The 16,089-nt window shown below is 43.4% G+C and overlaps 4 protein-coding genes across 4 annotated transcripts; 2 read left to right on the top strand and 2 right to left on the bottom strand.

Moving 5' to 3' along the window:
* The first annotated feature begins 3,636 nt into the window (after positions 1 to 3,636).
* LOC123396239 lies at positions 3,637 to 4,180 on the top strand. Its single transcript, XM_045091248.1, has one exon. The coding sequence runs from the start codon at positions 3,683 to 3,685 to the stop codon at positions 4,178 to 4,180; it is 498 nt and encodes a 165-aa protein (XP_044947183.1). The 5' UTR covers positions 3,637 to 3,682.
* Positions 4,181 to 5,064: 884 nt separating this feature from the next.
* On the top strand, positions 5,065 to 7,445 carry LOC123398740 (programmed cell death protein 2-like). The gene is made up of 6 exons (XM_045093194.1): positions 5,065 to 5,145; positions 5,250 to 5,337; positions 5,419 to 5,570; positions 5,651 to 5,715; positions 6,157 to 6,271; positions 7,155 to 7,445. Exons 1-6 carry the CDS (start codon positions 5,122 to 5,124, stop codon positions 7,347 to 7,349), a joined length of 639 nt encoding a protein of 212 aa, XP_044949129.1. The 5' UTR covers positions 5,065 to 5,121; the 3' UTR covers positions 7,350 to 7,445.
* A 2,246-nt stretch (positions 7,446 to 9,691) lies between these two features.
* Positions 9,692 to 11,255, bottom strand: LOC123397722 (protein PHOSPHATE-INDUCED 1 homolog). Its single transcript, XM_045092260.1, has one exon. It carries the CDS (start codon positions 10,995 to 10,997, stop codon positions 10,041 to 10,043), a length of 957 nt encoding a protein of 318 aa, XP_044948195.1. The 5' UTR covers positions 10,998 to 11,255; the 3' UTR covers positions 9,692 to 10,040.
* A 3,491-nt stretch (positions 11,256 to 14,746) lies between these two features.
* LOC123451880 (BTB/POZ and MATH domain-containing protein 2-like) lies at positions 14,747 to 15,850 on the bottom strand. Its single transcript, XM_045128427.1, has one exon. It carries the CDS (start codon positions 15,848 to 15,850, stop codon positions 14,747 to 14,749), a length of 1,104 nt encoding a protein of 367 aa, XP_044984362.1.
* Between the last annotated feature and the right edge of the window lie 239 nt (positions 15,851 to 16,089).

Below are 16,089 nucleotides of genomic sequence, written 5' to 3'. Positions count from 1 at the left end.
TGTTGTTGACTCTCCCGTGCCTGGGAACACACTCTCCTCGGAAAAATTTAAAGACCTCCACCGTTGCATGGCCAACCTCCACGGCGGCCCTAGGATCTTTGGCACGCAGGACTAGACATACGGCACGAAGCCGAAGGTGCTCGCGCCACTCACGGTCACCCCACGCATCATCCCCCTCGATAGTTTCCCATGCCTTCCACGCATAGTTCCTCATATGATTCTTTTGAAGAAGAATTTGATATGGAAGAGGACGAGGATCTTGCAATGATCATAGCTATGCACATAAATAAAAAACCGAAGCACGGTGGTTCGGTTATGGGTCGGCAGAAAATTTGGAGGGATAGGATCGATGCCCACAATAGATTATCAGGCACTATTTTGCGGATAATCCCGTGTATCCCGAGTTGTACTTCCGGCGTCGGTTTGGGATGAGCACCGAGTTGTTCAGGCGTATTGCAGAGAAACTAGCGAGCCATGACCGGTTTTTTCAGCAAAGAAGAAATGTCGCCGGAGAGCTCGGGCATAGCACCTTTCAGAAGGTGACTGCCGCTTTTGCGTATGTTGGCACACGGTATCCCGCTGATCTAGTTGATGATCACTTGGTTATGAGTGAGAATCAAGCCATCATGTGTGTCAAGCGCTTCGCAGTCGGAATTGTGCAAGTGTTTGGCCAGGAGTATTTGAGATCTTCCAATGTTGAAGACGCCGCAAGGCTATTGGAGATGAACAAAGGGCGTGGCTTCCCAGGTATGCTTGGCTCAATAGATTGCATGCATTGGAGTTGGAAGAATTGCCCTAAGGCATGGCATGTGCAATTCCACGGCCAAAAAAGGGTTCCACTATAATCCTTGAAGCGGTGACCGATCAAGAGACTTGGATTTGGCATGCTTTTTTTGGAATGCCTGGATCTTTGAATGACATCAACGTTGTCAACCGGTCACCACTGATGAATAAGATTGCAAATGTGGAACTGCCACCGATGCAGTTTGTAGCAAATGGTCGTACATACAATTATGGCTACTATCTTGCGGACGACATCTAACCAAAGTGGCAAACATTTGTGAAGCCATTGAAAAAACCGAAAGGTAAGAAAAATCTTGATTTCCACAATGCTCAGGCGGCGGCTAGAAAAGATGTGTAGAGAGCTTTTGGGATTTTGCAAGCCCAATTTGCTATTGTGAGAGGACCGGCTAGATTTTGGGATCAAAAGATGCTTTGGTACATCATGTATGCTTGTGTGATCATGCACAACATGATCATCGAGAATGAGCGTGGCCAATATTTAAACTACTCTCAGTATGAGCTTTTGGGACATCCCGTACAAGTGCGGCAGAGGGCTGAAAGGGTGGCCCGTTTTGTTGCCTCTTATCATGTCATTCGGCGTCCCGAAACGCATGTTGATCTTCAGAACGATCTCATCGAGGAATGGTGGGCATGGAATGACCGACAAAGAGCATCATGATTTGTGCATTTGATGTTGTATTGTTGAACTGTTTGTTGTATTTGAACGATAAACTATTTGATTGAGGTGTAATAAACTATTTGTTTGAGTTGTAACGAAATTAAACTATTTATGTTGATTTATTTTGTTTCTGTTTTTTTCATAATTTTAAATGCATATGTTGTTTGAGCGATAGGGCGCGCTGCATTTTACAGCGCGACGCGCGCGTTAGGCGGACGTTGAAAATGCTCTAGAACCTCTTCGACTAGAGCAGTTCATCCATTCCCAGAACCGCCTTGGGCATAAAAGATGTTGCTGTATACGAGGAAAGCCTCGCCTCGCGGGGCCGGCAGCTTTGCAAAGAAACCATCTTGATCTCCTCAACGTCTACACAGGCCTTATGTCTAGTGCTACAACTACAATGCCTGTCAGAGCACACTATTGGAAGGCTTATGTGTGTCTGCCGTAGCTGGCGAGCTATGATTTGTACTCCCTTGGTTTTAAAATGTGTGAATGTACACTCTAAAATATGTCTATAAACATTCATATGTAGTTTATAGTGCAATCTCTAAAAGATCTTATATTTAGGAATGAAAAGAGTAGTTATCAATAGAATGGATTCCAATTTTTACCCCCAAAATAGTTTGAGATTAGTCAAAATAATCATCCATTATATACCCCATTTAGCAAAAACGTTGCCAAATTGTACCCCAATTCTTATGAACATTCTGAGCAGTGAGTCCCAATTGTCTCGTCCACAAATCACTTTTCTCATGACGCCTGAGAGCAAATTATGTGGTTGAAATATCACAATCTCGAGGCAGTGAAGAAGTACATGTATTATAAATAGGAAGCATGAATGTTTGGAAGCCTGGTATTTCCTGTAACGTCAACAAACTTGTACATGACGGAGGCACATAATTTTGAAACTGGAAATAACCAATATCTAGCATCAAAATAAGAGCAACTATAGCAGACCCCGCATTCGTCCGGCTGAAATGTTCTCCCACCAACCGCTTTCGCTCATACACGGGGCACCGCAACGACGAGATGGAAACCCGCGAATATGCGGGTTGGGGCCGAGATTTTACTGTACCCCGCAAAAATATTTATAGGCCGGGGCGGGACGCGGGGTCTGATCGGACAGGTTGTTCCGCCCCGACACGTATATTAACGGTTATTTTCCGGATCGGGCGGGATGCGGGGTTTGCTAGAGTTGCTTTAAGCCTCCCCGCTGTTTGGTTTTCCTCCAGATCCTAATTGGTTCTCCTCTCCTAAGTTGGGTTTTCCTTAGCGGCAGGCTGGATGACGCGTGATGCTCAGATGCGGAATAAAGGACGCCGCATAGCATCACCGATGGTGGAGAATTAATGGTGGTCCGGCGAGCTGGTGGTAGCACACAGGAGATCGACGAGTGGAGTGACACGGTTGAGCAATGACCGTACGGCACACAAGCGATGGCGCAGGCTGTGCGCTCGATTGGGGAAGAGAAGTATGCATGGCAGGTTGCAAAATTAGACGAACTAGATGCATGGCAGGTTGCAAAATTAGACGAACTAGATGATGCCTCGCGCGTTGCTGCAGAAAACTTGTTAAAAATATATGGATAAATGTTAGAAAACTAATGGTAATGCAAAGAAAACATTATAAAAATGTCTTGCTTAATTACCTGGAAAAAAATGCATGCATGAGGATATGTTTTGCATGAAGAGACTAATAAAAAAAGTAACTTATAACTACATGCATGACTTGATGATGTGGCATTGTTGCAAAAAGAGAAAAATTAGATAGTGGGTTCTAGCTATTTAAAAATAGAAGAGTATAAACTACATGCATGACTTGATGATGTGGCATTGTTGCATGAAGAGAAAAATTAGATAGTGGGTTTTAGCTATTTAAGAATAGAAGAGTATAAACTACATGCATGACTTGATGATGTGGCATTGTTGCATGGAGAGAAAAATTGGGTAATGGGTTATAGCTATTTAAGAATAGAAGATACTCCTAGAAGATAGGAGATACGTGGGCACGTGATGGTTTCCTTGCATGATTAAAGGGCCCTTAGAATGGGCCGTGCAGACCCTAAAAAAAAGAATGGGCCGTGCAGGAGGTTCTCAGCCCTACGATGCATCAGGGAATGAAGAACGACGTACGAGTCGTCTGAAGAAACAAAGCAATCAGAAAGAACAGCCGCCGCCGCCGCGTCGAGTTGTACTCCGCCGCCGCCAAACCCGAGCAAAGATGGAACTTGACACCAGCTCGCTGCAGAACCTCCGCATCACCTCCCATGAAGAGGATGAGGTTTTGGAAGGCGACGACATGGACGATGACGGGGACGACGACGAGGACCTGCTGATGGAAGAGCCGGAAGTGACCTTGGGTTTCCTGGAGGCGCCGGAAGACCCACTCGACCGGCATCGTCTTCTCCCCCAACACTTCCCCGACAAAGCCGGCGGCGCCCCGGTGCGCACAGCTATGCGCCCTGTTGCACTGCACTGCATGCATACTGCTCCGCTCCTGAATTGGATTTTGATTCTGATGGATGCCCCTTATATCCTCAACTTCTTTTCTAACTGGAGTGATGAGGACTGCATGGTTTTGTGCAGGCATGGCTTGACCCTGTCGATTTGCCGTCAGGCGGGTCGAGCAGCTGCGGCTTCTGTGGTGACCCGCTGCGGTTCGTCCTCCAGGTTCCATTCGTTGATTATTTTTTATTTGGCCGACTCTGCTTATCAATAGAGATTGGCACAAATTATGTACGTATGCTTGTGTGCAGCTCAATGCCCCAGTTAAATGGAAGGAGACGGACTACCACCGCGCATTCTTTGTGTTCATGTGCCCATCCATGTCTTGCTTGATGCGAGACCAGCAGCAGCAAGGGAAACACAGGGCACAAAGTCCTACTAGAAGGTAATCGTTGGTTGCTCTAACGTTTTCATTCCAAAACTTTGCATTTCTCGTGTTGATTGCCTTTGGTGGATGAATTTTCTTGCAGTGTGAAGGTTTTCAGGTGCCAGCTGCCCAAGAATAACCCATTTTACCCGGTCCAAGAGCCTCGACCTGAGGACTGCGTTGATCGTGAGGGCTGCGTTGTGACACACTCTGCAGGAGGTAGCTTTGTTTGCTTCAGTTATACAGAATATTTTTAGGGAGTTTAGCACATTTTGTGGCAACATGGTAATTTGGGTATTACAAGGACCGGGGACAGGGTATTCACCCTCGTCAATATGCTGCAGAAAGGCTTGTCATCACAAGGAAGAGAGGCCATGGAGCTTAGTTTAGTCTTTTTATTACTCTCTTCCATGCTTAGTTCATTTTTACCTGTGCCACCGGTAGTGGTAGTCCAGTTGTGCTAGTCTTTTCCTTGCTCAACCATTCGACCATTCTTGTTTTTCTTGCTAGCTACTGCTAATTAGAGATAAACTAAAAACTATCGTGCCCTTTAGCGGAAGAGAAACTATAACGCCCTTTAGCCGCCGGACTAACTGTGTTTAACATTCTTGTTCCATCCTCATCTCACAAGCAGTGTACTACCCAGTTGACATACTGTGAATAAATATGACCACATGATCATTTCCTTTCTCTTACTGATGTTTCTATTATTAGGACCGCGTGCTCAGCTGTGTGATTGGTGTGGCACATGGAAAGGTGAAAAGCTTTGCAGGCACTGTGAAAAAGCAATGTACTGTTCCAAGAAGCACCAGGTATTCACCAATCAGACAATCATCGTGTTAATATTTTCTTTATCTGTTTGTTTCTGCTGCTTGAATTATTATACATCCAATTATATTTTGATATTCCTATTTAGGAATTGCATTGGCATGCTAGTCACAAGAATGACTGCTGTCAAGTACCAGGTTCATTGGATGACTCTAATCTGGCAGGTGCACGAAAAGGTTGTTGTTCTCTTAGTGCTCTTTTATACTAGCTCTGAAGTGTACATCAAATATAATGTTTGCAATTTCAACCATTTGCAGTATTTGCTGGCATTTCATGGCCTGAATATACGATGTTTAGCCGGAAGGAGACCTCTTATTTTCCTTGTGGTGGAGGAAATAGCTTAGAGCAGTTGGTGGAAGAAGAAGACGAACCAGATGACATAACACAGTTATTGATGGATCAGTTTGAGGTTTTTGGCCTGTTGTACTTTTGTCATATCTTTTCTTCACTGCCAGTGGTTCTTAGAACAAGGCTACTATTTTTGTGCAGGCTGATGATGACAGTACATGCTGGGCATCGTTCACAGACCGTATCAAAGGAACTCAAGTATTGAGGTGGGTGAACTAGAGTCATTACTTTAGTTCTCCTTTTACCCTTTGAATATGAAATTGGTGCTATGTCCTAGTTCCTTGCCACGGTTATTAGATAATCATGTACTGCTTCAAGCTAAGTCATAGAGTTGTAGAACGACAAGTTTTAAATCAATGATTCATTTTCATGGCAGTCATCCTTAAACCCTAACTATGTGAGTACGAGTGTTCTGTTCATTATTGTGGTTTTGTGAACTTAAGGTATTGGTTAGGTTAATTTTTGCGTAACAGTTTAATATGACTAGCAGGAAAGTCTAGTGTACATGTAATGGTCCATTATCGGAAAGAAGCATTTTCCATATCAACATGAGTCCCAACTTCGATTCATGTAACACCAGCTAAAGCTGCAGCAAGTCCTTGCTGGTTGTTTCAGGGGTTTGTGAGTTTAATTAATGTTTAATGCAGGTATTGTGGGGAAGAAAATGCAGAACCTCTTTGGGCACAGTCAACGCAGTCTCTGACAAGTGCTGACATTCCATCATGCATCTATTGTAACGGTCCACTTGGCTACGAATTTCAGGTTAGTCAAGTTTGAGTTTTTGATAATTCATCCAATTTTGTATTTTCTACCCTGGAAACACTTGCTGAGATGCACTATGCATCAGTCGAAACAGTTGTCGCATAAGAGAAAGGAAAATGCACCGAATAGTTTTGTAGTAATGTATACCTAACTTTGACTCTGAAGTGGCAAATGCAGAACCTGATTTTTGCAGTACAATCAGAATATCACTACTGGAAATGGCATAAGCTACAATTTCCCTATCAAACCCGTCTCTTATATGAGATGTAGGAATCATAACTTGAGGCAGAGGCCAACTACTTAGAGTTGTGTTACTCTGATGTGAATACTAGAATCTGATTCTAGGATTCCTCTCGTATATTGAAAAGGTGAAGTTGGGGTAAATTTTGAAAGATCAGATGGTATACAAATCCAATCACTCATTGAATGCCGCATAAGATCCCATCCACTAACCACTGTCTACATGACAAAATATCAATTGTTATAGCTTTTGACAGAAAATGTATAAATAGTCCCTAAATGTTAAGTTATCAATCCTTCATGATAAAGTGGGGTCCGGCGGTTTCTGTGCCACAAAAGGAGGAGACGGAGTGGCGTCCTCATTTACATTATGTGGAATGCCTGAAAGAAGAGGAACAGACACATCTTCAGTGACACCTTCGAGGAGATTACACAATGTGATTTGGCCTTTCGGCCAAGAGTTGTTCAAATTCATGAGTAGTTAGTATGTGGTCTTAAGGTCGTTTGGGGTTCCAGCATGCCCCTCTTTAAACAGTACCAACATGTACACATTTCCCCTTTTTAATGAAAAGACAGTGCTCCTGCCTGTTGCTAAAAATAATTTATTTAATTTTATCTATTTTTGTTTTTACTATGCACACAGGTAATGCCGCAACTACTCGACTACTTCAATGTGGAAAGCGACCGAGACCCTCTTGATTGGGCAACAATTATTGTGTACACATGCCGAGATTCATGTGATAAAAGTGTCAGCTACAAGGAGGAGTTTGTATGGGTTCAGTTATCTCCCGATACAATAAGCACATACCGAGCCACTTCAACTCCAGCTGGTTTGTAGCACTTACAAATACACCTTGTCAGTCGGGTTTGGAAGCTCTGGTAGAACTTGTTTGGAAGTTTACTGTTTTGAATTCAGGCTGTCCGAATTATCGAAGAATGTAGACTAGTAGTCATAACGTCTCGAACCATATGGTCTTGGGAAGACAAAAATAAATAAAAAATTACACCCAATCCAAGCAGAATAGTTGTGCACTCTGGTTTTATGGTATCACGTATTTTTGTGTTAACCTGCGTAAAAGCCCTCTGGTCTATTTAGCAATAGTTCTCGGTCCGCTGTATCAAAGTGGGAACAATTCTGGTGTTCGCTCGATCGAACTGGGAGTAATTCCCGGATGAAGATGAAAGGGAATCTTCGATTTTGTGGTTTAGTAAATAGATCCATGTAAAACGTATGAAATTATCAGCAGAACTGACATAATACTTGAATGTGCGGATGATGTAATAGCTAAACTTCTATCAGGAAGAAGGGCATTCCCCATTGCGTGGTCCGTGGGAAAAAAATCGTGGATAAAGACAAGTTAGATATAGGTATGAGAGCACCTATATGCTCAGTGGGCTAAAGTTCCCACATACCAAAATCTGCACAAGCACCACATTCCAAAATCCAACATGATCCAACTATTGTGCAACCAAAGAAATACATTTATCCTTCAAGCTCTTCTTTTTTGTGACTGCATATGTTAGTGCATTCCCTCCCCTGAGAAGTACCACATTTCACAAATAAATAAAGATCACATTTTGGCAATCAGGCAACATTCAGAAATCTGGATATCATAACAGTATGTTTAGCTGCATCAGGGATGCACACTTTGGGTTATAGTTCTACTTTGGGTTGAACCAGATGCACACTTTTGTACACATTACACCGTTGCCCTCGCCGACATTCCATAAAAGCAAGAGCATCCAACTTGCTGCCAACAAGAGGAGTGTGATCGGGTTCAGAGTCCAACTTGAATATGTGAAAAAATTTGAAACCACGAACATTTTTCAAATTGTGAACAAATTTTGAAACATAAAAAATGTCAGATTCGTGAAAACAATTACAAATTTGTGAACATTTTTTGAATTGTGAACAAAAAATTATAAAATTGTGAATATTTTTGAATTGTGAACAAATTTTGAAACATGAATAAATTTCAAATTCATGAACAAAATTATAAGATTGTGAACATTTTTCAAATATGTGAACAAATTTCAAATTCGTGAACAAAATTTTGAAACTGTGATCATTTTCGGAATTGTGAACACATTTTTGGACACTCTTTGAAATACAAACATTTATATGAAATCCTAGAACATTTTTCCAAACATGGACAGTTTTTACAATCCATAACAATTTTTGAAACTCGATCATTCTTTGGGAATATGGACATATTTTGAACCCAAGAACATTTTTGACAATTTTTTATTTTTTTTTAAATACAGACATTTTTTAAATAAAAAAATTGGACACGAGAACATTTTTAGAAATTCGGAACAAAAATTGAACAATATCAAACAAAAGAAATAGGTAGACGAGAACATTGGAAACGTTGTTTTGAAAGCCCGAACATTTTTCAGAAAGGTGAATGTTTTTACAAATTGGGACATTATGTTTAAAAACTTGAACATTTTTTGAAATAGACAAACATTTTTTTTTGAAAACATGAGCATTTTTAAAAATGGAGACAAATAAGACATCATGTGAAAAAAGATTTAAAAAGATACCATGTAAAAGAAGAAATATATAGTATGTTTTTAACCGAATATTGCTTTTGGCTCCCGAGCTCACTGGAGGCCTTTAAATTCAAACTTTAAATTCAGTGAAAATTTATATTTTAATGTTTCAAAAAAATTTGAAAAAAATACATAGATAAATGAAGGTATAATACACAAGTGTGTAAATTTTCAGAACGAAATACGTTGAAATGAGGCTGTGCAAAAAAGACAAATCTGAGACTGTTTAACACATGTTACTATTCATCATTTCTGACCATGAATTTGTCTTTTTTGTACAGATCACGTTTTAAAGTATTTTGACCTAAAAGTTTACACACATGTCGATTACATCCTTACATACATGCATATTTTTTTTCAGAATTTTTTGAACCATAAAAAATTGAATTTAAATTTTTCAAAAATAAAGGCCTCCATGGCTCCCGAGAGCCAAAACGCCATTCTCGTTTTTAACATGATAACTTATTATTTATCTCGATACCCCTTTTTTGGGAGGCCAGGAAAATCGGTTTCCGGCAAATCCCAGAAATTTCTGCATATTTTTCGCGTATAGAAGCTTGCAAATGAATTTTAAAATTTAATAATATTTTTATGTCAATACATAAGTATTGCTCTGCATGGATATCCATTCAACTCCGGAAGAATCAGTTTTCAAAAGAATCATTGATCGTACATTGCCTTTTTTAAGACAAGAAAGAGATAAGCTCCAATCACGCCGTCGCCTAGCAATTCTGCATCGATCGATATCCATTCAACTTTTTGAGCCGCCTAATCAACGTGCAATCAACGTGCCTAGTTTGAGCCGCCTAATCAACGTGCATCGCGCAGCATACACGTGATCGACGATGCAGATCGATCGATGCCTACCATCATATCATTCAAGGAAGCCTCATAAAACTCGCGCGACCGAAGTATACGGAGTAGCAGAATGGAAGTTAAAAGGGACACGACGACGGTTTGGTTCGTGACTGGATTAGGCCATGATGAGGCACGAGTAGTTGGCCGGATCGACGAGGGCCGGCACGAGGTACCTCCTGCCGTTCCTGCCGACCACGTTGTATCCGCCGCCGGTGGCCGCGTCGAGCTTCACCGCGCCGGGGTAGCCAGGGTAAGCACCGCGGCCGTACGCTCCCGGGCACCCGCCGCCCACCTCCACCGGCGCGCCCGCCTCGCCCTGGAAGTAGCCGCGCCCGTACGGGTTGGTCACCGCGCCGGCCAGCAGCGCCGCCAGGTTGATCACCATGCCGTCCACCCCAGCGTCGCCGTTGGGCGCGCGCAGCGGAGCCTCCCCGCCGCTCCCGTGGCGCCGCCCGGGCGCGGCGTGGAACGGCCACGCGCACCTGCCCGGGCACTGCACGGCGGCGTTGCCCACCCACACGTGCACGGCGCCGCCGGGCGCCAGCGAGCCGTGCAGGCCGCAGGAGCTCCCGCAGAAGCCGTCGACCGCGACGTCGGCGGCGGTGAGCACGACGGCGACGCCCCCGGGGGCGACGCCGAGCCGCGCCGCCAGCTGCTCGACCTGGAGCCGCGACAGGTGCTTCCCCAGCGAGCACCCCTCGTCGGACACCTGGTTGGTCAGCATCACCCGCGTCCGCTCCCTGCCGGCCCTCTGCACGTACCGGTCGACGGTCTCCCACCACTGCGCCACCGACGACGACGACGACGGAGCGCCGAAGGCGCCGTGGGGCCGGGAGCGCGGGGAGAGCGAGTGCAGGAAGTCGGCGAGGACGGCCTTGTGGCGCGGCGAGAAGGCGCCGTAGTAGAGCACGGAGACCGGCACGGTGCCGTCGAGCACGCCGCCGTGGTGGTACGTCATGGCCGGCGGCGGGGGGTTGTACGGTGAGGACGCGCACGGCGGAGGGCGCGTGAGGCCGACGACGAGCAGGGCGAGTAGGAGGGAGCACGCCGCGTGCGGCTTGGTCGTCGTCATTAATGGCGGGCCGTGGAATGGAATGCACCGGAGCTAATGCTTTGGTGCGCTTTTATATGTGGGTGGGGCGATGCGTTGGTCTGTTTCTTGCACGAGCGATGCAAGGCGTGGAACGGACCGGATACCCGGCGTGCGCTTCATTGGAGTTGCTTCCAAGGCAGGTTTAGACAGACATCAGCGCAACAGTGGCGCCGTGCTGCGATACAACAACATGGAGTTTTTCCTACAGTAGGTTTTTAGAGCTCCCACGTTCATATGTGTTATGCCTCAATGTATATCTATATATTTTTTTAATTTTTTAAATTGTAAAAATACGAATTTTGATGAATTTGGGGTTTTTGAAGAAAAAAACGTCTCCATGAAGGCCGAGCTTCAAAAGGCATTTTCGTTCTCTGATGGTCTTTGTAGCACGGTATTGCCGATATTGGCATAACCCATTATTTAAAACTACACTAACAGTAGTTCGCACCGTACGAGCGAACTGATATTTAGAAATACTTACTCCCTCGGTAAAGAAATACAAGAAAGGATTTGAACGCGGAAATTGCTTTTGAATGCTGTGCTCTATGAAGGCTTTCAAACGTGAAATTTAAAGTTCATGGAAAATTATATCTTTACATTTCAAAAAATTCTTTAAAAAGTTACAGAGATAGATAAAGGCATAATGCACAAGTTCGTAACTTTTAGGATGAAATACACTGAAATGAGGATTGTGTAAAAAAGATAAATCTGATGCTTTTTAACACACATCCTTTCAGATCTTGAATTTGTCTTTTTTGTACATTTCGTATTTCAACATATTTGATCCTAAAATTGTACACGCATATACGCCATATCCTTATTTACTTGTACAACTTTTTTTCAGATTTTGTGAAACCAAAAAAAAATAGATTTTGAATTTTAAAAAAAATTAGCCTCCATGATGGCCGAAATCTAAAACGCAATTCTCATCCAAACACTCTTATATATCTTTATATAGGGAGTACATATTTAATTAGCTCATCCTGGTGCGAAAAATTGCTTTTCTTTTCTACTTCCTTGCCGATTCTAAAGTAATCGCTAATCAAAACCACTCCTTTATAAAGACATCACAAGAAAATCTTAACTTTAAATGTGTTTTTTAACTGACATAACTGTTATTATTTATCTGAGCATCACAATGAACTAAATCATCAGAACACACGCGGGCACACGCGCGCGCGCACACACACACACACACATTGCGTGTGTCATTGCACATTTCTTGCATGCGTAGTGCTGCATTGTTTGATTGTAACTTGGAAACCGTTCATCGAAATGTTGAAAATAATGCACAGTTGAAAAGATATTGATTGCGTGCAACATTTTCACAAACTCCTAATGGTTTAGGAATAAAATTTGAAAATCAAAATCTACATAAATGATCAACATACTATTTTTAATCTATTGATGTAGTGTAACATTTCCATGCTGAATTTTTTTTGCATCTTTCTTATGATTTAAGAGATGTTTTAAAAATACTTCTGGTTTTGTGCTATTTTATCCATTGTAAAAACATGTTCCCAATTTACTCACGGAACAAAAAATGCAATAGTGTCTACTAAGTACTATCAATGAAAACTTTTAGTAAATGACCATAACAAAAATTTAGTGGTAACAATCAATGGCTCAATGGACGATTCATCTGCATGATCACTAGCATGAAAGGTCGAAACCCGAAAGTGGGTCATACCTCAGAGCACTATGGGACGAGAAAGTATCACATGGAAACCGCTCGTCAATGGAAACCTGGAAACCCAAGCGTGGGTCTTCATATCTAGAAAGTAGACTGCAGATTGAATCTTGTGTTTTTGCATACAAACACCCCCATGGCTAGTTATTATATTAGAAGAAACCGTAGGGTTTTCTAAAAAATGCTCGGAATGAATAGGCGGGCGAACAACCCTTAGATCTCAGATCCAACGGTCCTTCTTTGAGTTTTTAGGTTTCCACTAAGAAGTACGCTTCCACGTGCTATTCTCTCTTATTGGGGGCGGAGGGTGGTTCGATGTCAAGGTCGATGTTATGGCCATGCAGAAGCAGCCACCATTTTCCTTCACTTCAACAAATTACTCCGAATATGAGATCATCATGTGGTGGGAGGAATCACCCGGGGCAAGGAGGGGGATCATCTGGTGCTACTGTTGGCCTCGATATCTCTCTCTCACCTGCATCAACACCAACCTCACGCATGGCGATGCGTTTTCCCATAACATTCACAGAGAGACACATGTACATTGCGCAAGCACCATTTCTACCTAGTGCTTCACAAACGGATCAATGTGGGCCTTTATGTATGATAGACAAATCACACACATTTTAGCTTAACCGTATGCGATGAAAGGGTGTTAATATGCTTGTTCAATAGTGCCAAAAAGGAGGAGAAGAGGAAGAGCACAAAGAGTTATATGTGGAAGCGATGTAGGTGAAGCAATTGATCGAGTCACGAGACTGATGATGTGACGTGAATTGTTTCCCTTCTTCTCAAGTCCTATGTTAGTTCTTTTTTGACCGGAACAGTAGGATCTCTGCCTTTTCAATATATTAGAGGAAAAAACTGTACAAGACTGCTGGAGGTAGCAATCGGAGAAAAGAAGTTAAAACAAAAGAAGAAGAAAAGAAGCTGAAGACAAGGGGCATTCAGCTTCACATCCAGAAGAAGTACTCCCCTGCCTCCCTAAGGAGGCCTATCACATTTGTAGCAAGAAGCAGCACGGTAACACTGGAGTTCGTTGATGCTTTGAAGACTCTGTTGTTTCTCTCAATCCAAATGTTCCAATCAATGTACATTTTCGTCGTGCATTCGTCTGTAGCATTTCCTTCACCAGAGCTCTGTATAAATATTTCGTCATGTTAGTCAATTTAATAACAATACCTACACCAGAGAGTAGATTTTGTGCAACCCATATTATTGTGTGAAATAATCCGTAGATTTTGGTAATGTTATATCATGTCTACTTGCAAATATTTATACTAAAATATGATCGTCGATGACCTAGATAAGAAAACGACAAGATTGGAATGAGTGGTGCAAGTTAAATAGCATGCGCATGAAAGAAAATTATCTTTCCTTTTTTGTACAGGTCAAAATAAGCCATATTTTGCTACGGGTTTTTGCATATACACACAACATGAATTACACACATCACTTATTTCATAATTTTAGAAACTCCAAAAATGTAAAAGAGATGAGGGTGAATAGGAATTGTATCAGAAGCTAGTTGCTAGAATTACTCTCCAGTTGCTCCGTTTGCCTCACAGCATGTGTGCGGCACCAAATTCAGCCATGTCGTCTCCTCGAGCACGATCACAGTTTATCTTATCCACATTCTACTGCCGTGGGAACATGCTCACTGCTAGACATGGAAGATACGAAATGCATAAACACACCTAGCTGGACGCCCCCCAGAACTTGCCTCCGATTTATTGTATTCTTATTATGACATCCATCCCATCATGCATAAATTTCTTGCATCACAGATCAAAACCGAGACCATGTTTATAAAGTATCAACATCACATTTTGAGCATTTTATTGACCATACACATATACTTTTCACACAAAGGACATTTTTCGATCAAAATACCATTTTTGTTGTTATACATTTACGCAACCATACAGGGATGCACACGGGAACTACTAAAATAGATTCTAGGCTTACTTGATGATATGATCATTGGTACCCACACACGTAAGTACTCCCTCCGTAAATAAATATAGGTGTGTTTAGATTAAATGTCCCTGATAATATTCTTGGCTGCTGTCAGCTCAACAGGCAAGAGTCTAGCAATCAGTTCTCTGAGAACAGACGGGCAAATGCTTTTTAGATGTTGGTAACCATCACTTGCGATCATCGCTTCCAAATTGGATGGAGAAGCAAGGAACTCAAAACAAGCCTCCTTGAGTCCATGGTAATTATGCTGCTCAGCCAAAGCAAGACTAGTTGCAACCATGTCGGAGTCGATGTGATTACACAATATCTCCTCGCATATCAGTTTGAGCCTCGCAATGTCATACCTATCTGCCGCTACAAGTAGATGGCCAGCCGTCAGTACATCTTCTTGCGTCGCGCCTTCATCGGTTCCTTCACGAGTCATCTCAGGGAGTGAGTCCGTGTAGATGAAATGGAGCAAAGACTTGAACACGTCAGCTTCTATATCATCAATTTCAATCGGATCACCTGATTTCTCTCTCATGGTGCCAAGGAGCTCCGCCTTGAAGACGGGCGAACGAGCGGCGAGAACGGACCTATGGGCCGCGAATACCTCGCCGCCAACTCGAAAGGCCACGTCTGCTCCATCCTTGCTCTTCAGGAGCTCACCGAGCTGCCGATGCAAGTTGCTTGGAGGAACCACAACAAACTGATCTGCATGTGTCTCTTCGCTACGGATCTTCTTCACGGCCACGTCGCACTTGATTCTGAAACTATCGCCTCCTAGATGCGCCGATCCCTCCAGATCCTCGTGCTTGATAAAATCACCGAAACCCCAATCTGAACCACTGTATGGGAACACATGTTCAGGGGCGACTTTGGTGTATGCAGGCACTGGTTCTCCACCCTTGTCAAGGATGCTGAAGGTGACTTTCGCATTCACGCCCTCGCCACCCGCCGAATCAAGAACCAGATAAACGGATATGTGGCCTGGCTTGTCGTTGCCGTTTGGGTAATACTTCACGACCCAGTTATGATCTCCCACCATGAAAGGGATTGATGCGGTACAGTCGCCAGCCTTGAGCAACTCCTTGGTTCTTGAGTACCCATCTATGTTGATCACGTGCGTCCTCCGTTCTTCTTCGGCTACAATGGCGGACGTGACTTTCCGACGCTTGGCCATTCCTGGGGTTGGGCCGAGGTGGCAAGATTGGCAAGAGTGCTATCTGTTCCGCATTCAAAAACAAAAACCGAAACTGGTCTAGTGTTCTTTACCTTCACGTGGAGACTGGGAGCGACCCGCAGTGAGACGCGGGTGAAGAGGGGGCTCCGGGATGAGGCCGGCACGGCGAGATCTCAGATCGGGAGAGATGTGGGGGGGACTGAATTTGTATATAGGGGTACATGTCGGAGAGATCGATG

This window comes from Hordeum vulgare, chromosome 5H (assembly GCF_904849725.1).
Source record: "Hordeum vulgare subsp. vulgare chromosome 5H, MorexV3_pseudomolecules_assembly, whole genome shotgun sequence".
Taxonomy (NCBI): Eukaryota; Viridiplantae; Streptophyta; class Magnoliopsida; order Poales; family Poaceae; genus Hordeum; species Hordeum vulgare.
Note: the sequence above shows the minus strand (reverse complement) of the source record. Positions and strands in the feature narration are given on the sequence as shown.

What these genes read in the sequence shown, in the direction of transcription:
- LOC123396239 (XM_045091248.1), top strand. Translation starts at nt 3,683, where the DNA reads ATGGAACTTGACACCAGCTCGCTGCAGAACCTCCGCATCACCTCCCAT.
- LOC123398740 (XM_045093194.1), top strand. Translation starts at nt 5,122, where the DNA reads ATGTACTGTTCCAAGAAGCACCAG. An exon ending in ACTGTTCCAAGAAGCACCAG is followed by an intron (nt 5,146 to 5,249) that starts GTATTCACCAAT and finishes ATTCCTATTTAG; the next exon opens with GAATTGCATTGGCATGCTAG. An exon ending in TATTGATGGATCAGTTTGAG is followed by an intron (nt 5,571 to 5,650) that starts GTTTTTGGCCTG and finishes ATTTTTGTGCAG; the next exon opens with GCTGATGATGACAGTACATG.
- LOC123397722 (XM_045092260.1), bottom strand. Translation starts at nt 10,997, where the DNA reads ATGACGACGACCAAGCCGCACGCGGCGTGCTCCCTCCTACTCGCCCTG.
- LOC123451880 (XM_045128427.1), bottom strand. Translation starts at nt 15,850, where the DNA reads ATGGCCAAGCGTCGGAAAGTCACGTCCGCCATTGTAGCCGAAGAAGAA.